Below are 21922 nucleotides of genomic sequence, written 5' to 3'. Positions count from 1 at the left end.
ACACTTTTTATTAGAATTCTTTTGCCTTGAAATAAAACAATGAATAAAAAGTGAATTTTTCATAGGTTTTAGGTGCTTAAATCGATGTTAACCTGTGAAAAGTGATACATCTTCTCTACTAGGGCCATCTCTAAAAGGGCCATTTTTAGGGTTTCTTAATGAACATATTTGTCCTCCATCCAACATCTGTCACCCAAGCAGAGTTTCATCAGTTCATGGAAAGTTATCTCTGACATGCACTGGTGTGTTCCTTCTGGTTTTGTTTTTGTTTGCTCCTTTTCTCTCTGTTGTGCCTTTTTTGTCTATTTGTTTGGGATTTTTGTAGGGTTTTTTGGTTTGTTTGGGTTTTTTTCTCATGAATGACTGCAAAAACAACTTGGCCAGCTGAAGCAGGAAGGAGGCAAATGGTGCTCCAAGGGCCTGTGAGTGCTGAAGTCTGCCAGATGGGGAGAGAGGGAAGAGACAGGCTTCTTAAGCACATGTTTTCAGTGAAATATCTGTAGCATTAAAGTCACATTCTTAATGACTAGAGCTGCGATTTTGGAAAGTCAGTCGGTCTTCCTTGCATGCAGGTCCTATGAGAGGCTGAGATTTGATGATGAGCAGAATATAATTTATTTTTGATGTTGCATTCAGAAAAATGTCATTTGCTCTTGGAGCTTACCATTCCTTTGGATAGTGTTGCAGACCTCTTGCACAGATTTTCCATAGGCATAATGCCATATATATCTAAGTTTATTCTTTCATATATGAGACCTACATTTTATTTGAATGTTAAAAAATCATATTTCACATTAATGTAAAATCAACACAAGCTTTAATGTAATGCAAAGCCAGTGTAATGTATCACAAGATATAACACAGTATAGCAGGCTGTTACACTGGATCTGCCTAAACCGAGATATTTATGCTTCAAAATTCAGGGTTTTTTTCCCACACCTGTCAAGGTCTCTACCTTGTAAGAGAAATAGTCAGGAGTCTGGCAGAGATATTCAGATACTATCCAAGCATTGTCTTTCTGCATTCCCTCTCTTAAGCTAATGTTGGATGGCATGTATCCTGGTATAGGCTTTTCAAACCTGCCTATGTATTCTTGAGTTTTTTTATCCCACTGATGTCATGCAAGAAAAACAAGATTAAGTTTACCCCAGTGAACATCAGGTATTTCCAAAGAAGGTAAAATCCAACATTTCTCCTGTCGTATGTCCTATTATAATTTGCCAATGATCCATTAAAAGTGGAAGAAATGTGTCATTGAAAATGCTTTAAAGATGTAGAGTAATTTACAGTGTAAAGTCATGCAGTGCTGTTTTCAGACCATGACTTGGGGATGCCTGTGACTTTTCTGTGGCTTTTTTTTTTGTTAAATTATTGGCTCCTCTGTGGGAGTCATACATTTCAGGAGTCAGAAGGAGAATTTCAGGTTGATGGGGACCCACCACCCACCGTAGTGAGTCACCAGCTTGTGCCAGCCCAGTTGAGCAAGGCAACTCCATCTTACTCCCTCTCCACTCCTCTGAAACAAGCAAAGAGTAAATTACAGATAATTACCCTGGGGATGAGTCACTATATAAATAGCTTTTTTAAAATAACTAAATGTTTTAAATCACTGCTGATGGGAAAAAAAAACCAAAACGGTGGTGTCGTGTTGGAAATTTTTGGTGTGATAATTGAGTGCATTTCCTTACGAAGTGGGAAGCAGAGTGCTGATATTGCATTTGAGATGGTACAATAAAACAAAAGTAGATGTATTCTTTGAGTACTCAATTTCTTACTGAAGCCTGGTTTTTTTTAAACATGGTTTATTAATCTAAAGGGAGGGAAAAATATCTTGTCACAAAAAGCAAGAGATTAAGTTAATTTTTTTCTAAAAGTCTGTATGAATTATGAACAACTTCATAACTGCATTTGCATCTCCATTTTTAATATTCATCTTTAATTTCTGTCTAGGATTAAGAAATACAGCATTGACAAGTAGAATTAGGTCTTTTTGCAAAAGCAGTTCTCACTAACTCTAACTCAGACAAGAAAAGAACATAGTCTATTCCTGGAAGAGCTTAAACCAGCAATCAAATAGCCAAAATTAATTAAATAAACAGAAAAGTAATATTATTGGCATAGCTGTCTTGGCATCTGAGTGATTTATTCAGCTGAGATTCAGCTATCCTGTTTTATTTAGATGTGTACCTAAGCACAGAGTGGTCCCTCTGAAACAACCATCTGACTAATAACAGAATCCAGCTTTGAATTGCTAATGCTGCTATTCATCCCCATAATTAAGTCTCAGAATATTATTCAAATAGCAGTCTGAAGGAAATGGTTACTGGAATAAGTATTCCTGGTATAATTGGACAATTTTGTTTAACCAGTTTTAGAGCACAGTCTCCAGTACTTTGAATTATTTTTCATTCAAGCAGCAGTAGAGCTGGGAGCTAATATGGATTTGGGGCATTTGTAAAATTTCAACTTCCAGCTTTCATGTTCTGCTCTGTCTGTATAGTCATCTCTTCCACTGGTACCTTGAGAAATTGCAACCTACTTTGTTGACTTAATTTGTAGTTTGTTTATTTACTTCAGATTCTGTTGTTCTAAGATTTAAATATTTCAAATATTCTGGTTTGGGGGCTTGTTGTCGTTGTTTTTGTGGTGTTTGGGGGTGGGGGGTTGTTTGTCTTTTTTTTTGTTGGTTGGCTGGTTTGCTTGGTTTTTGGGGGTTTTTTGGTGGGTGTTTATAATCAGCCGTCGTGTTGTTAAATTAATGATTTAGCCAATTATTTCAAGTTAAAAACAGTGGGATGGTATTTCCCCTTCTTTCTTTCATTGCCTCGAAATCCTCTATGTCTTGGTTTGAAAGACAGATGTCTGCTAAGGAAGGCAGAAGCCTCCCTTGGAATGGCAGATGCAACCCCCTTCTCTCCAAGTTGTTATAATTTTGAAATCAAGGGGCTTTTAGGCAAAGATGTGGGAAATAGGAAGAACAGTTCTTTACTATTATATATCTATATGTGTATAACCAGTCGAACAAAACAACAACAACTCTGGCAGTAACAGCAATCACAAACCCAGTCCCAGCCTTCTCGGCTGTCGGGCCCTTTCCCCTCGGGTGCAGTTCCGCTCGCAGCCGGCAGGGGCGCTGGCGGCTCCCGGTGAGCAGGGCAGGTGCGATGGTTCCCCCGCGGCTGCAGGGGGCGCTCCGGAGCGAGCTCGGGGAGCACGCGGCACCGGTGCCCCGGGATCCTGGGAAGGGATGGAACAAAGGCCTCACAAACCCCTGGGCAGCCGATCCCGGTGTCCGGCCGGACCCTCGGGAACAGCAGGCTGGACCGGCAGGGACGAGCACAAATCCCGGGTGGCAGACATGGTATATCCAAGCGGGGAAGCCCTCGGAGGTCTGGGCAGGCAGGGCGAGCACGGCTACAATGCAGCAAGGGCTCGAAGCAGCAGCGGGGCAGGGCGGCCACTGCCCGGCTCCGAGCGGAGCAGGGAAGGCAGCTTTGGGATCCCAGTGTTGTTTCCAGCAGAAAGAAAAGCGGCCGCAGGAAAAAAACAGCTTCCTCTCTCTCTGGATGCAGAGACCCAACTGTCCCCGCACCCAGGTGAAACAAAAGAGTAGCCAGGCGCACCCCACCCTCAGTGGGTAGCTCTTTGTTTTCCTTAAATACCCAGCAATTAGCAACAGTATGGGGAAAAATTCCTTTAACAGAAAAAAACCTAAAACTCTTAAAACCCCAACACTCTACTACCACAAATACATTTTATTTCAATTTAGTTTAAGTAGTAGAAGAACACGATGAAAGCTTGATGTGATACATGTACACTTTATATATGTAAACTGTGTAAAGGATTAATCTAGTTTCAAAATACACATTCAAACATTAAATAAGGAGTTACAGAAGGCATGGCTGAGCTAAGTACCATGTTGAGCACTTTTAAATTATGTCTGGCATAACATTATGTTGTCCTAGCCGTGTAGCCTTCTTCAGGGTTTACCTGAATGTGAAAATGTGGAAATAAAAATCACCTGTTTACCTCCAGTGACTGTGGCTAGACACGAGAAGGTTGGCTGGTGCTTGAGAGACTAACTTGTTATTTCCTCTCAATTAGATTTGACAGTCCCCAAAAGGCCACCAAGTTACTCTGCAATTAGGAATAACTGATGTGTTCAGCGCTGGTTGTCACATACAGTTGCAAATAGAATATTGTACTGCATTAACCAAGGTTTTTGGCCACTCCCAAATGCACTTGCTAAAAGGTGGGAGGGTCTCCCTGCTCCTTTCCTAGTTTCTCCCTGCATAAAACATGGGGTGGTAGCAAAGGAAGAAGAAAAGTCAGTTTACCCAGCCTAGTGCTGGTCTTTGAGAAAATGTTTGAAATTTTTACCCACACCATGTGCAAGCTCTGAGGCTGTCAGGGTGGATCAATGCTTGCCATGAATGAAGGAGCATTGTTTGAACTGGTTCTGCAAGAAATCAAACAGAAGGAGCTTCCATTTCAACTGGTAGCAGGCAGTCGTTAAAAGAGAAAAAGTAAAGTATGGATACACGTGTTTGATACCTCAAGAGGGCCTCTATATCACATTTATGGAGACTTCTCTCACTTCTAGGTTCTTTTGCAGTATCCAAGTGAGAAACACTTTATTCAGTGTTTCAGAATTCAGCTTTTGCTGTCATCCAAAAGTTTTTCAAGACTGTGAAGAGACCGTTTTTGTGATGCATGTGTGTATAAAACACACCGACTAAAAGAAGAGAAAGAACTAGGTCACTGATGTACTTTTAAAATGCACTTTTGCTGGGAATACATCTGTTTCCTTCTTTTGAATGTGAGGGTAATAGATAGCCCAGAGTCATCAGTGCTTTTTGATGGCAACTTAAGGCAATTTAATGGCTATCTGTCAACAAAAGGGAAAGGTGAAGGCAGGAGTTTTGTTGCCTTTCCCAGCAAAATAAACATCTGGAATGGAGAGCCCAGTGGGTAGCTGTGTCCCTGAGAGATACACACACACAGACACACAAACCACCCCAAAACTGCCACTTTGGCTCCCTAACTGCTCAATTTCAGAATCAGCAGTTCCCACCAGGCTGGGAAGAAACTGAAGGGAGCAGAAGGGGGGGAGGATGATGAGAATAAAGTTTTTCATTGTATCTAATTGCTTTTATATTAAGAAAATGTAAACAATACAACCATTAGTATTACATGGCTTTCTTCATTTGTATTTTTTCTCTTTTTCTCTCTCTCTTCCCCTTCCTTCCTCTTCCCTTCCCATTCCCTGTCCCTGCCTCCCTCCCCACTCCTGACACCTTTTTGCACAGCCTCCATTGAAGAGGAACCAACTTCAGCAGGTATGAATAATTTACATTACATCTGCACTGTGGTAACCATTTCTTGAGAGCTATGTCTTTTAAAAATCATTTTAGCCAGTTTCATTTTGTGTATAACGTGTTAAATGGACACATCACATCTAGGTTCTATCCTCTTCTGTCTGTTCCCACCTTCTTTTTGTCTTCTTTTCCCCCCAGTTTAAAGTCAGTAGGAAATATACTCCTCCTGTAGCATTTAAAAATATCAGTGGCACATTCCTTCCTTTTTGTTTTGTTTGTGGTTAAGCTGGCACATCAAGCTTCAGATAACAAAATGAGTCAAAAGAAATCAGGACTTAAAAAAAAAAAAAAAGGTGTTTTTTTGTTTTTTTTTTTCCTTTATGTTAGATTTTTTCTCTGTCTTTATGCTGGTGAAACTCAGTCATCTGCTTGATGCCCCACAGCTGACATCCTCAAAGACCTGGGCACGATCAGTGAAGGAAGGGAAAGGCAGCAGATGCAGGAGCATCCTGCTCAAAGAAAACATTCTCCAAACGATGGCTTGGGTATCTGCTCAGGAAACTTTTATTTCCATTGACAAGCTGCCAAGCAGTGAGAATGGTTACCATCACAGTCATAAAAATTAGTTTAGGAGCTCCCAGAGAGACACAAATGCGTTGTGTTTATTTTATTGTGAAGATTAACTATTTCTAATTAATTGGCAATCCATTAGCTGGGGAGTATTTAAAGGAAAAAGAAGACAGTGTACCAGAGAAGAATGCCACTGAGCAGCCTAACATGTTTGAAATGGCACTGAGTTGTACAAACTCAGTGAGCTAAAACGTCAAATAAATGGGGAATCACTTTATAGTGGCTTGTTAAAAGAAGGAAAGGTCTCCAGAGGAGCAGAAGAGAAAAGGTGAGGAAAGTGAAAGAAGAGAGGAAGGTGTCAGGGAAGGATTGAACACTGTTTACAACGCTAACCTACAGCTGGAGAGCAATATAAGTAATTAGGATACGGCAGAGAATAAAAAATGAAAGGAAGGAGAACAAAGCCAAGAGTAGAAAGAGAGGGAGAGTAGTTAAGACTAGAACTGAATACAGAAAGAAGCAAAAGGGAGCTTTAAACATGAATGTAGCAACAGAATGAGCAAGGAAGCAGGACTGAGATGAGAAACAACATTGTGAAACAGAGAAAAGAGGGATTTGGAGAAACTCACACACCCCCATGGACTATGCATTGTAATTACTGAACATCAGCTTTCAACTCTCCATTCCTTGAGAGATCTGTCAGTCTTGAAATTTTCATGGAAAGTGGTTTTAGCAGAAACCTACTTCAGCTGCTCAATAGAAATGTTAGTTACAACAGGATGGGGGTTTTTGCATAGGAAAGAATAAAACCCTAGCTTTTTTCCCTTTAGGGAAATGGTTTAAATACACACTTTTTTTTTAGAGCATCTCGTGAAGACATGACCTCCCTCCCTGTAGTTTGAACCCCACTGCTGTTTTTGTGAGAGCTCCTAACAGTGATCTGGCCAAGCTAACCAGATAGATCAGCTGAAAATGGGCAAGTGGAGGAGAAGTGGAATTTATAGCGCAGCCACATGGGCTGCACTACAGATATGATTTATACTAAGAGAAAAAACCATTAATAAAGTGCAACCTTTATTAATTTCTATCTTAAAACTTCAGAAGCAGTACTAGCTCTTCAGATGCTCCATAATTTATAGGTTCTATTGATTTTACTGTAAGATATGACCAGACTTTGCTATTTTGAAAGTAACAGATTAGTTCTGCATTCTTACAGGATTGTTTTAATACAACTTATTTCTCAGATTGTATTGGCATTTACAAAACTGTAGGTTCTGCTTAAAGCTGATTCCCCTCCCTCAGACTGGGAATGCAGTCATGCAGTTTGGAAGTTGCTGCTGTGCAGAAAAATAAATAGAAACTGCCTTCAAAACCTCATGCACTCACCCAGAGCCATTCAGTCGCATGTGCCTGGTAGAGGCAGTTTTATCAAATAACAGATTTTGCTCTTTTCCACAAAAAAAGCAGCAAGTTTCCTCCAGTTAATAAAATTTATCTAAGCATTATTCATACACATAGCATTTTTCCAAACAGTGCCTTCCCTTGTAAAAGATCCTGAGGTAGGATAAAATGGATCTAGTATTTTTATGAAGACTATAAATATGATTTCAATGTTTTATGAAAATTACAAACTTTTAATTGACCTCTAATCAGGACCAAAACTAAAATTTCCTTTCCTGTTTAATCAAAGGGATCAAACAAGGCTATTTCCTGTGTTCTGCCTTTTGGGTTAGGGTCTAGCTGCTCTGGCAATGCCATCTGCAGGGAATCTTGTAGAAGCAAAGTTACTAAAATTTTACTTTGAGTGTTGGAATCACTAGATTGAAGATTAATAATCCTGTAATAGTAAGTGCCCTGTAGTTATCTCTCTATAGAAAATGCTATTTCACTGAGTTCCTTCCGTTTCAGAAAGCTTCGGACTAATGAACTCTAATTATAACCCACTGTCTTTCATCCATGTTACTTTATACACAAAGATAAACCAAGGAGTTTTTCCAGGTTTTCCTCACAGTTTCAACAAAGTTTTCCTTAGCACTACTTCTGGGTAAGCATTCTTCTAGTTCTCTTTTTTCATTCCAGTTAAATGCCTATGATTTTATGTTGTTGTGGACATCTAAACTCTCTTTTGAGTCACTTTACCACCTTTCTTCCTTTATTTTGATTTATTTAATATAAAATTTAATCAAATAAATAACTTGTTTATTTAATTATTTATCAATTAAATAGCTTTTCCAGATGCTCATGCACCAAAGCTAGGAAAATCTTAGGACAATTTTTTCATTTCCTTGTGTTTTTATCCCATCCATATGTGTCATGAGTCTTTAAAGTTTTTTGTTGAGCCAGGAGGAGGCTGCTTTGCTGACAACTGCTTTTAAGCCCAATGTAGCAACTCCTGCTGGATGTCCTGCCGTTTGATGCTTTGCATCCCAAAAATGTTTCCCCGTGGTTTTGTGGATTCCCCCCAACATTGCTTCGAGGAGCCTGGAGTCATTTCTCCCATTATTAAAGAGTAATTCTTCCAGGACGTGATGAGACAGAGCACAGCATGACATGCAGCAGTTTGTTCACTTGTCTCTACACAGTGCTTTTGACTGAAGTAATAAATACATCTCCTTTGAGATCATCACTTAACTGGAGCCATTCCTTGCCTCTGCCATTGATTTTTTTTTTAGGCCTAACTCTTTAGGAAACTGGCATTTTCGTCTTTGCACCCCAGCTATATAACATATGCAAACACATTTAGGATTTCATGCTAATAAAAGCTCCTTTACAGTGTGAGTTTTACTATTTTCTTAATTAAATTTAGGTGTTGCAGAGATTAAAGACTCAATATATGACAGGAGCTCCTTCTTCAAAGACATTACTAAAAAATAAACCCTTCAACAACCTCATGGCACTGAATATTTGCGTGCAACTGCTACAAGCAGTCTATTTTTTCCCCTGGAAAATAATATTATTCTTCTACAATTCCATGTAATATTTATGCTGTTCTCTTTTTATTTAGAATTTCAAATTATATAAAAGTGATTTTGCATGTTTTTCCTAAAGTAGTAAATAATATGGGGGGGGTGGGGGGGGAAATCACTTTTGAGAAACAAGGAAAGTTGAAAAGTATCAAATGAAAGAGACTTCTGCTGGAAACATCTACAGAATTAAGTTTCTTTCATTAGAGGAAATTAATGGAATTTTAGAAAATAATTAGAATGGAATAGCAAAAGTTCCAGGATGCAAGTTGTCCTAGACATAATACTTACAGTTATCAAAAAGTCATGAAAAATAAAGATCTAAAGCTATTAAGAGTTGCCCATTACCCTTACTCTAGGAGCATGGTGATAAGCAGTACCTGAAATCTAAACTGCTTACAAGTTATGTGTCTGCTTATTGCTGCTAGGAAAACTCCAGGTTTCTCTGGTGGTTGGTTTCTTCCCTGGATTTGGTGTGTTTAAGAAGACTTTTAAAGCAGGACACCAAAGCATATTGCCTTGGTGTTTGTCTTTTTATCCACAGACTTAAAAAAAATACTGTTTAGAGAAAGAAAATAGATTTAAAAAGATGAAAAATTAAAGGTAGTTATAAATTATTTTGGTCAATAGATATTTCAAAGCTGACTTGCTGGGCATAGCCTTGATGACTCTTAGGAGAATATTTCTGGTGGAATTATTGACTCCTCAGAAATAAAATTGTTCATGAGACATGTAGAGTTTTAAAAAAACCCAAACAACAGAATGGCACTTGTACTATAAGTATGTTGTAAAAGAGTTAGTTTTTTCTCTATCTAAATGTCCTTGCATTTAAAAATTTACTGGATTTTCCTTTTTGATAGATTTTAAACATTAGACATATTATTCTTAAAATCCCAGATTTTCTCATGTACCAGTTTAAAATTACTTTGATAGAATATCATTTTTTTATGGTTTTGATTTTTTATAATGATGTAGACTTGAAGGTAGAAGGGTTCCATTTGGCACCAGCTTAGATGGATTTATATTAGACAGTTTAAAATAATTTTATATAAGACAGCTTAAAAATAGGTAGATTTAGATGGGAAATCAGGAAGGAATTGTTCCCTGGCAGGGTGGGCAGGCCCTGGCACAGGGTGCCCAGAGCAGCTGTGGCTGCCCCTGGATCCCTGGCAGTGTCCAAGGCCAGGCTGGACATTGGGGCTGGGAGCAGCCTGGGACAGTGGGAGGTGTCCCTGCCCATGGCAGGGGTGGCACTGGATGGGCTTTAAGGTCCCTTCCAACCCAAACCAGTCTATCATTCAAATATTAAATAGATCTTTTCTTGAAGAGACAATTTTTGTAATAAATTTTTCCTTTCCTTACTTCATGTCAGAAAATGCTTTTACCATTTGGCACTACCCTGCTCATCAAAGAGCCTGAGAGATCCATTTGGTTGAAGTGATGGACACATGCCCTTGGTTCTCAGAGCATGACACTGAAACTTCAAATGAAAAAACATTTGAGATCTTACTGGCATTAATATTTACATGAAAAATATCATTATAAGCTTATATAACAGCTATACCACATGTCTGTCCTTAAAATACTTAACCAATGTGGTTGTGAAACTGGATTTCACAAAGGGTCCTTTTCCACCTGAAAATAATGCCCTAGAGGCTTTTATTGATTGTAAAAAAAAAAAAAAAGATAAAAAAAAATTGTAACTTCTTTAATGATTACTATGATGATTATTGGACCTGGATGATCTTTTTGGTTCCTTCCAGCGCAAACCATTTTTATGATTCTAAGATGATCAGAAAAGAGAAACCAAACCAGGTTTTTTTTCTTTAAAGTTATTGAAATTAAACTTTCAAAAGAAGAGGATGAGATGTTTAATCTGCTCTCTGTGTCACCCTCAAACCATCAAGAATGCATCTGGTCAAGTCTCAAGGACTTCAGTTTCCTGCCCACTGCACAGCAAGATCTGGAGCTGTGGTTTTGTGACAGGTCCCAGGCTGTCTTTCAGGTCACAGTGATTTTGCTGTGGTGTACAAAGCTATTCTATTTCACACATTTCAAAGAGGAAAATCATCTTTCAGAATTATTCTAAGGGAAGGGATTTGCCATTCCCCCAGGGTCTGTACCACAGATTTACTGTCTTGCTGAACTCGGTTTACGCATTTGTAGCCATTCCTTTCCTTTTTCTTCTCGAACTGAATATTTTATTTTTTTCCAGTGCCTGAAGCTAGCTTACTAATTACTTTTCCATCTATTCCAAGCAAAATATGGACTAAACCAGAAAATTTTATAAAGGTCATATTGAACCCCATTCTGATGGAAATGAGGCTTATGCAGTAAAAATAGTTCTGGATGCCAGGTGGCACTGAAGGCTATTAGAGTAGCCTGTCTCATTTGAAAGCTGGAAATCTTGCTTAGGTCAGGAATGAAAATCAATTAGTATTTTTAGCCCATTCCTTAGTGACTGTCTGTCCATATATCATAAAAATAACATAGTTTGGCAAAATGGCTCACTTCTTTCCAAGATTGACAAAAAAAGGGAGCTAGGAGGTTGAGATTAGCCTGCAGTGCTGGCAGCTGGCTGAGAAATTCATATACGGGCATTTTTCTATAATCTGCATCATTTCAGAGGGTGATATTTGTGGTGGTTATACAACATTCATCACAATGTATGTGTGATGAACAAATGTTCCACAATACAAGTGGAAGATCATATGGTATCCCCTAAACTAGACACTGCTTTACATCACAAACTTTTTTTTATGATTGTTTTTCCTTTTCTTGCCTGAATTTTGAGGCATAAGTTTTCCAAGATGAAGCTTTTCGTGCCAGGCATCTGCCTCAGGCTGAACTCAGCTCAGATCAACGCCAGGTCAGATGGGGGTCTGAGAAACCTGGTCTAGTGGAAGGTGTCCCTGACCATGGCAGAGGGTGGAATTGGATGATATTTTAAAGTCCCTTTCCAGCCAAAATTCTATGATTCTATTAAACCAGGTGAATATATAGTCTCTTGGTACCAGGTCTGTATCAACAGGGTACCTTTACTGCTTTTCCATCTGGGAAGCAGTGTTCCCCAAAAAGAGGTTTTACAGGTGTCTTCTCCTTGCTAGGACAGATAAAAAGAGCAGGACTAGCTCTAGCTCTAGCCAGCTAAGAGAAGTGAACAAAAAAGCCAAAGATTATTGTTTGATATTTATTTCTTCATCCTCTGAAGGTGAAGCAGGAATGAACAAAATGAACAAAGTACTGTTCTTGTTGCTGCAGGGATCTCAGTGGACCCTGCTGCTCCTTGAGTCCTCTGTACTCCCAAGAAGTAGAGTTGAAACACAGGAGAACTGTGAAAAAAGAGCAGCTTTTTGTGGGGGGACACAATGTCTTGGAAGTGTTCAAAGAACCACTGGATGTGGCACTCAGTGATCTGACAAGTAGGAGATTGGTCACAGGTTGGACTCGATGCTCGTGGAGGTTTTTTCCAACCTCACTGAATCTGGGATTCTGTGAAAAGTCTAAACTTGATAGAGAAGAGTTGACAAAAATCCTCTCCTGCTAGAAAGGACAGATTTTTTGTCTGAGAAGTGCTGAAAACCAAGATAAGAAATTCATGGGGAAAGAAGCTGACAGGCAAAAAAGTGGGATTAATGAGTTGATCATGGGCACAGAGGGAGTGGGTCTGAGGACAGGCATGCATAGGGAAAGGCAGCAGTGGGGTTGGCTGATGTTGCAAGGGTTGTTTCCTCCACACAGACTTTTCATTTCTGACTCCCTCTTCCAGAACACCCATGCTCTCCTGCTCTCTCCTTTGTGCTTGTGCTAGCACTGCACAGCTCTATGTGGAGCTACATCAAGTGGCTGTTCCAGCTGAAAGTGCCTCATCCATAATGCAATTTCCCTGATAGAGTCAGTGTTCACTTGGTTCAGCTCCCTGATCTGTCTTGCCATGCAGTGGCATGTGTGCTCCCAGTAGGGAGGGGAATTTGGTGGGAATGTGTGTTGAAAGCTAGAGTGAAGAAGAAGAAATTGTCATCTCTGTTGACACATTGGGATTAAATTTCACTAAAGATTCCCAGTCGTTAGATATATGGAAATAAAAATAAGCAAACACTAATGAAAGCAAACCAAACAGGACTGGCGGTTAGTTAATGATTTAGAAACAGGTTGACAAGCCTGATTAAGAGGACTTTAATCAAAAAATAGCACCACAAAGAGGCTTACTGTATGCTTACTTTGGGTTTAAAGAGTCTTATGACCATCTTTAAAGCACTGGATTGACTGTGAAAACATAAAGACTACTGAGGAAGGAATTTCACTCCTTTACAGTGGAAATTTAAGTAGTTTTTGGTTGCCAAGGCTTTGTATTGTGCACCAATTCAGGAGGCAAAAAACATACTGAGTAATGACCCATTTGTGGAACAGCTGGTCCTGTGCAAAGGTAGTACAAGATAGCAAAGGTAAGAACATAAAACAAGTGTGCATTTAAAGAGGCCAAACATATTTTTCATGGATAACCATCCAGACCTTCCCATGTAGACATTTTAACCCAAATAGTATTCAATATTGTAAGGTTTGAGTGGTGCAATATGTGTTGTGAGGGCCTGTTTTGGCACACACACACCCACTGGCAGTTGTGCATTTGACACTGAATTGTGCCAACATTGTTTGCTCTGTAGCCTTATTTTTGGGCAACAGCTCAGCAACAGAATGGGTAGATGTCACCCCATCCTGGTTTCCTCCTCAAGAGGGAAGAGTTCAATTTAGCTCAGTCTTTGCTATCAAAGAGAAGAAACACTTGAGGAGGATGAGTCTTCCCAGTTAGTTAGATATTTAAAATAAGGACAGCAATTATTCCTGTGTTCTCCCTACATGTAGATGTAGTGTACGTGTATAGGAGTGTGTTTGGTTAATGTCAATCAGGAATAAACTCTGGATTTAATAAATCCCTTTTTCTGGTTTCCATGGGAAGGACCACAAGTGAACCTCGAATTTGGTGTCTGTACACATACGAGTGCACACACATTTATCACTCGTCTCCTGAGGTTTCCAGGAGCGCATCTTTTGTAAAGCTGTTGATTTCTTATTTTTATATTTTTTCTTAATTTTCTTATTTTATGATATCTCTTTCCACAATATATAGTTAACATATTAAATGCTCTTTGCTTCAAGGTTTTTCAGCCTAAAAAAATCTAGATCGATTCATAACTGTACTTCAGCAAGATGCTGAAGATCGGGGTGCAAATAATTCTAGTTATATAAAACAAACAAGAGTGGCTGTTATGAGGCTTCCTGAAATCTAATGATTTTCAGGTGAAGCTGTACACTCTTCTTCCTGACTATTTCAACATAAGATTTGCAGATTCTCAGCAAAGGTAACGAGTGTGAGTCCTGAAAGAGCCCTTGGCATGACTGTAGTGCTCCAGCATCATGTTAGGAAAAGGTACCAGGAAAGGTTTAAATTAGAAATATAATAAAATCAAGAAATAAAAAAATAATAGAAAAAGTAATCTGGTTAGAAAGAAGTGGAAAGGTTTAAGTATTGAAAGCTGTCCAGTTGTTGGATGCAAAAAAGCAAGAGAAAGAAAAGATGCAAACCCCAATATTTTAATATTAAAACCAGTAAAGAATATCCACTGTCACATGTTATTATTAATACTCTCCTTGCTATGATATTAAACAGCAGGATGAATGTGAAACATATTGCAATATATGCAATATTTGCATAATCTCTACATTTTTTAAGTGCATGAAACACCCAAGGGAAACCTTTTTTATATGTTCAGTCTTGTACCTTGTGTGTTTGTTGTCCTAGGATCTTTTTTTATTCTATCTCTTTAAATTAATTAATTTATTTTTTTTTTAATCAGTAGGTCTTGTTTAGTAAGAAAGAAGAAAATGAACAAAAGTCTACTCTGATTTTTGGAAAAAAAAAAGTGTTAATTCTTACAACCTCACCCTTTCAGTAATCCATATTTAATTATATCTGATTGCTAAAGAACCTAAGCTTAAGCAGATTGGATGGCTGCTAAAGAAAGCACAGAGGAAGTGCCAAGGAAAGCTCTGGCAGGTGACAAAGTAGAGAGAACATGGCTGAACTGAGAGAATTTGGTACTTCTGTTAAATCCAGCCTCCTTTGGGGATGGTTGTACAGTCAGGGAAAGATGTGACATTTAGGATCGTTTCCTGATGTGGGCTCATGGGTGGCAGGAAGGCTGTGAGAAGGAAAGGTTTGCAGCACATTTCATTGAGCTGGTAGGTAAAATGGAGAAACATCAGACAAGTAATTGTTTCTTCATGTCTAATCTCCCCCAAACACCTCCCAAGTAAAAAAAAAAAGCCAATCCCTTCTATCCCAAACTCTCTTGGCTCTTCCATCAATACTGTTTGCCGTAAGGGATCAGGTGGTTGTATTCCTAGAATAGTTGTAACTTGTATTTTGAGATCTTTAAGTCTGTCACAGTTTCAACAGAGAAATAAGAATGTTGAAGGAAGATTTGGTCTTATTATTTTAACGAACAGTGACTTGTTGTCATTAATATTGAGAGAGACTAAACAGCCCTCTTTAAATTGTGTCACTGAAACAACAGGTAAAAGTCAGTTGTCTTTCTTATCATAAAGAATATAAATTGCTTAAGGGGCATGGAAGTATCAAGCAAAGGCTTGAATGAGCTTACTCAGACACGACCATGGGGATTATACAGCTACTTCTTAGATGATTTCTTGCAATAACAAATATGTACCACCTCATTCACATCATTTTTACTCATGTATTTACTTTCCACATGGTAATGACTGTTTGTAAGAGCCAAGACCTTCCTGTTTTCTTTTGTCTTAGAAATGGAATACATTCTTTTTTTATTGGATATTATTTTGAAGTTTTACTACAGCAATTAAAATGCACCTTGCATTTTTCTACTGGAAATCTTTTAGATAAACCATGCTTTACCTCAGAACATAAATGCCCATTATTAGGCTTAAGGAAAGAAAGACATGGCATTCAGCTGCCTATCTGTTGTGTAATGTAAGATCATATCTTTAAATTTGTAGTAGTTTAAAAAATTAGTTTGGAAACAGTTTGGAAATTATTTGTGTGGTTTTTTCTTTCTTTTTTTTTTTTTTCATTTATATAAAACTGCTGTCTTTCAATAGTCTTCCTTACAAATAAGTGCTATGTGGCTTCTAAACAAAACCATGGCAATAACATTTACATAAGATCCACAGTACTGTAAGGTAATAAAATGCTAAATGAAAATTAACAGAGTGACTGAAGTTAAGTAAAAGGCCAAAATATTTCACAGTCCAGTTCTAATTCAAGACAAAACGTCCACCAGCTGCCATGGGAGTTGAGGCAGTATGACAACTGTTGGGATAAAAATAACAATTATGAAATTGTAATGTGCTCCAATTATGAACAAAATTGTAATTTTAATTGCAACACGCTCCCATGAATGTTCAGTTGTCTCTTACTAAATTAATGTGAACTATATTTTTATATCCTTCTAAAGTTATTTGTGTCAAATAACCTGAGAAATGCTTTGAAATGGCTACAACAGCTACAATGAGGAAGCCACAGCCCAATAACAAAAAGGTCTGGGTAGAGATTTATATATTCAATTTGCCTGCAGCCCCATATTTTAACATTGATTTGCAAAGCATGCATTAACACTCTGCAGTAATATTACAAGTCAGTGTTACAGTTATTCATGAATTTCATTAGTTTCAACTTTTTGACAATATTTCGTCCTGTTCAAACTGCAGAACAGTTTATTTATTAATATACACTAAGGGGAAGAGTGAGAGTATTTCAGTATCTTTCCATGTTGACCCAAAATGTCTCAATATTCTTTTTTTAATCCAGCCTCCTAAATGACAAAATGTTTCTACTATTTTCTAATTTTTTTTTTCTCTGCAAAACAGTAATACTGGGCATTTTTTTTTAAACAAAACACAAATCAAAAATCCTGCCAGGTGTGTGCTCTGCTCTAACCTCCCATGAGCAGGGGCAGGGATAGAAGGTGTAAGGCAATGTACTTCTTATCAAGCCTTGTTGCAACACTTGCTAGCAGATTACAGGCAATACAATATAATGTCCTATGAAATTCCAGATAAGATCTTTGCCCCAAACTGTTTAAGTCATGGAGTTGGATGTGTCTGATGAGCTACCCTTGACACAGCTGAGGGTGGACACTAAGAAAGACTGTGTGACTCTGCTGCCAAAAGATTTTCACTTTTTATGTATTTTTCATATATTCATGGCTCTGTATTTTTTAATTCCATAGTTTCTTAGTTGACTCCAGCACTTTTCCTACCCTGTTAGACAAAGATATTCCTGGAATCCTGTTCCAGTCTTGCTTCTTCAGCGAACCAAGGCCATTCTTCCACTTTCCCATGTATTTAGACATAAACAACATAGGACTAAAAGCAAGGGGGGAGGCTTTGTTAGGAGGATGAACCAAGAGGGGAATTATTTCATTAACTGTACTTTTAATTGGGGATTCTTGTCAATTAAACTCATTTAAAACTGATAAAGCTGTTGAAGCCCTGTATCACATGTGCATTCTGCCATAAGTGAGCCTGGAGGACCTTCAATAAATGGTAACATCTTTTTATCAACTTAATCTTGTTTGGCTCTTGATTGTAGGGGCTATAAGGCAGGTCCAGTGGAACTCTGCCATGCCATTCCCTAAAGGAAGAAATTAGCTCCCTGGGGAGTGCTGCAGCTCAGGCCCCAGCTGTTTACCTGGGCTGAGAAATCTACTTGAACTTCTTGTTATAACAAACTATTACATTGTGTGTAATAACAAAAGCAGGAATTTTGAGTTAAAGCATTTTTTATCAGAAAATAACAATCTTCAGTCTTGCTGTGCAGGATTTACTACCATTACCCACCAAAATAAGTCAGTACTTCCATCCAGGTGCAACTGACTTCATGTGAACCACACTAATCATGAGAAATTAACTTGTATTTCTGCTGTGAATATAGCTGGTGCAAAGGAAGCAGATCTCAAGTCATCCTGATGTGTATCTTCCAAACTGAAGGCTTGTGACTACAAACATGTGTTATGATTTTAAACTGGGGTGCTCAGTGTGTGGGTTTCTGGGTTGACAAAATCCTATGTGGAGCAGGAGTGGGAGATGAGGAGAAAAAAGAGAATGGTCTACCTAGGAAAGGAGAAAAAGTTGGAGAATGGTGACAGGATCTGGAATTCAAAAGGATTTAGGGTTTTTTTACATGGAAATAGAAGCGTTTGATGACAGCTTAGGAAAAAAAGTGGAAGAGGAAAGGATATATTTCCTCTGTCCTACATCCTCAGGGAAATAAATGACTGGAGTGTAACTCTTCTCTATTTCCCTTGGTTTCTGCTGTGGACAACTTTATGCCTATTTGAACTATATATATTTCACAGTTAGTGATTCTCTTTCATCACTTTTTATCAATATTTCATGTCCTAAGGATAACCACCCTCTGAGGTTCTCTTCTGCTCTTTCTGTGTCATTAATGCAGCACTCGTAATTAGGACTTGACTCATACAAATATGAATAGCCTAAGTTTAGGCTGTGACATTTTTTAGTTCCCACTGGAATCCTCAGCAAGAGGACTAACTGGATTTATTCTATTTGCTGTTATAATTAAGGTTCACATAATCTTTGCAGGGTTTTTTTTAATTTTCCAGTTATAGTGGAACATGGAGAAAAAGAATGAGAAATCCTTATCATTGGCAGTTTAAAGTGCAGTGAAACAATGAAAAGTGACATCTTGGTATATGATGGCAAGAATTATGGTGATAAAAATAACACTGTTGCACTGTTGCACACAATTGCAACTGAGGTTCTGCATTAGATACCAAACTATATATAGTTTCTTTATTTCTGGGTCTGTTTTACTAAAGCCACTTTCAATGTAAACACAGACATGGATTTGTTCCAACCATGTAGAAAATGGATTTGGAGAGTTTATTTTAATGTAGAATCTGTAGACAGTGTTGTCAGGACTGCCCTTTTGAACTAAGTCTTCCAGGCATCCCAACTGAAATCTAATCTAATATTTCTCTGAATGTTTTAGCATTAAAAATTCAAGTCTGCAGTCCTTCAGCAAAGATTTTACAAAATGATTCTCTGTGTTTGCAGAGGGTGGGGTTTTTTTTTTTCTGTTTCGTGTAAACCAGAATCAACTGAAAAATATATTAGGAGAATATTTCTAATCTAAGTTGGAAAATTAATCTGGTTTTAAAGATGATACAAAATAAACCACAAAAGGAGTGTAGCAACCAAGATGCCACACTCGGGTCAGAAAGAGTGGCAGAAGTCAGACAAAGGATCATCTTGGAGAAAAATAGCAGTGATGCTGTCTGAGTGGAAAGTTAGAGGAGGGGAAAGAAAAGGGCTTGAAAATGTATTTTCTGTAAACTGAGCAGGTGTTCTCTGGGAAGATAAAATCCTCCTGTGAAAGGTGATGCAGAGATGCAGAAAAGGTCTCAGATTAACTCTTGCTAAGGAGGTTTATGAGAGATCTGGTGGGGGGAGAATACTGTGGGCATTATTCAGAAACATATTTAGGTGGCAAAGGGTACAAAGAGGTGGAAAGCAGTGCTGAAAATTGGAAGTGGAGGAATATGAAGAGAAATAAGGGAAGAGATCTGGTGGAAAATGTCTTGTAGTGCATTGAACTCTTTCCCCAGCTTTTAGAGTATTTTTATGTCTCACCCTCTGTAAAATCACTACAGTGCCTGCTACACTCACCATGCCTCAAATTTTGGTATAATTAGCCATCAAAGGCTTGGGCGAGAAGTTTAAGACTCTTAAGGAAAGGCATTGTACAGGCATCATGTATAAATTGCATCTTTTCAGAAAATATTCTAGCTATTCAGCTTAAAAGTGGTTGGAAGATGGCTGGACAATCATGTTAAATTTCTTCCCTGTAGAAGAATTCTACAGAATGGAATTGGAGAGAAATGTGCAGAAATGACCCAAAAGCATTTTGCACTCAGGGGACAAACTTTATCTTTTGCTGCATCCAGATGGAGACACCTTGATCATTATAATCAGCACGCTCCATTTGCTGCATTAAAAACAAGATAAATATTTAATCACAGTGCAATTAAGTCTGGATCTCTGCCATTATATTTATATATATTGAATATATAGGCAGATAGAAACTAATACACTACTAATTCACTTATGACCCAGGCTGAAGAGATTTTTTTTCTTTTTTTCCCCCCCAGAGCTGGTATTTTGAGAGTGTTCATGAGATGACAGTGTGTGTCATCTAATTACTTCTTCTGCTTTCATGCATTAACTGGAATAACATGCAGCAATCAGTTATTGTTATCAATATTCTGCATAAACTGTGAATGATGTTCTGCAGAGCCTATTTTCAGCTTAAAATAACCAAACAAAAAGCAAGGTGTAGGTCAATACGTATTTTTTGATGCAAGGTATATTTGTATCCTAACTGAAATAGAAGCAGCAGTAGCAAATTCAAAAAGGAATTTTTTGAAGGGTAGGAGGGAGCTGTTGCGGTTTGGTTTATTTCTTTTTCTCTTTATTTTAAAAATATTTGAGTATGGTGGGAAAGAAAGAATTTCTTGTTACATTTCAGAAGATTTGAAGGAAGAGTTCGTTCAAAATACATCAAGTTTATCATGATCATCATCATCATTAACTGATGATTATCAATTTTTCATGATGCACCGGTATAACTGGAGTTGGGCCCTAAAATGTGTAGATGTTTGTGTATATTTTAACTTTATTTTGCTTTATTACAGAATTACTTTTAAGTGACCAAAAAAAAAAAGAGTTTTTGAGTAAGAGTGAGCAAATACTGAACTACAAAACATTAGTTCTTTACTGCTGATGCTTCATGCTTTAGTGGCAGAATGAGCATGTTGTCTAGAAGACATTTTCATGATTGCAGTGCCTTCAGAAGGTCAAGAGCACATCTGCTGGGAACGTGCTCCTCAAATGTCCCCAAAACTGTGCACTGCAAGGCAGGCAGCTGGGGACATTCAAAACCAGCCTCTGTGCCGGGTAAAGTCTTCACAATAATATTAAATTAACAGCCAAAGTAGTAAATGTGAGGAAGATCAGAGACCCTCAAAAGCTTTTGTTATTTTCCTGACCTTTTTGTTCAATAAAGCAGTTTTCTGTCAGAACCTGTAGGGACATTCCTGATGAATTTGAATGCTCGTCTGTGTGTCTCTGTGGAAAGTGGTCTCCTTTGAATAGGATTAGGTTATACTTTGGATTTGTGTCTGCTGAAGTGTGAATTCTGCAATCTCACATTTGAAGGGGCAGACCTTTCAAAAATCTATTTTGAGTTTTTAAAAGGGTGATGAGGGAAGAAAAAGGTCAGTATACTTCTGGAAAAAAGATGGTCTATCATCTGTGCTTATAATGGTGGTATAATTTTTAGCTATGTGAAGAAAACAAATATGTCAGTTAGAAAATCATGTCAAATACAAAGACTCGGAAAATAGGCCCATCACAAATATTGGCAAAATATCTGGTGCAGATTTTTGTTTATTTCCATGGGAGGATGGTTCATCTTTGTCCTCAGGTTGCAGGAACTGCTGAGCAGAGGCAGTGGAGTGTTGGATTACCTGGACACTGAGCCTAATTCAGTGTGATAATCCTTAACCTCCTGACCATGGGCAGCTTGTGCCATTCTGCTACCTCCTGCAGCAAGGAGGCTGATTCTTGCCTTCCCATAAAGTTCAAATAACTTGGTTTTGACACTGTCTTCCTTTGCACCTACTAATTTCAAAGAACAGGAGCTCCTGCTAAGTGAGCTCTGTCACAGCTTTTTTTGAAGACTTTGCTTTGGCAGAGGAAGCACCTAAAGTATCATGTGTGATCCGAACACAGAGGAAAAATTCAAATTACTGCTGTTAAAACTGTGTGAGACACCTCTGATGAAAATTTCAAATTATCAGAGGGGGAAAAACCTTATTTGACATTCTTGTAAAGCCAAGAGGAACATAAGAAAAGCTGATGCCACCAAGGCAAGCAGCTGGAGAGTACTTTTCTTTAAAATGAAAAGCAAAATTATTTGATACTTTTTATTAGTTTGATGATAGCTCCCAA

General features: G+C 38.2%; 1 protein-coding gene across 2 annotated transcripts in view; it reads left to right on the top strand.

The window, feature by feature from the left end:
• Positions 1–21922, top strand: part of EDIL3 (EGF like repeats and discoidin domains 3) — a 234039-nt gene that overhangs the window by 90517 nt on the left and 121600 nt on the right. The window contains exon 3 of one of the 2 annotated variants that reach the window (XM_032095223.1): positions 5310–5339. The exons of the other annotated variant lie outside the window; for it this stretch is intronic. Within the exon in view, the coding sequence (XP_031951114.1) occupies positions 5310–5339 (30 nt within the window). The remainder of the gene's footprint in view (positions 1–5309; positions 5340–21922) is intronic. 2 annotated transcript variants of the gene reach the window in all.

Source organism: Corvus moneduloides, chromosome Z (assembly GCF_009650955.1).
Source record: "Corvus moneduloides isolate bCorMon1 chromosome Z, bCorMon1.pri, whole genome shotgun sequence".
Lineage (NCBI taxonomy): Eukaryota > Metazoa > Chordata > Aves > Passeriformes > Corvidae > Corvus > Corvus moneduloides.
Note: the sequence above shows the minus strand (reverse complement) of the source record. Positions and strands in the feature narration are given on the sequence as shown.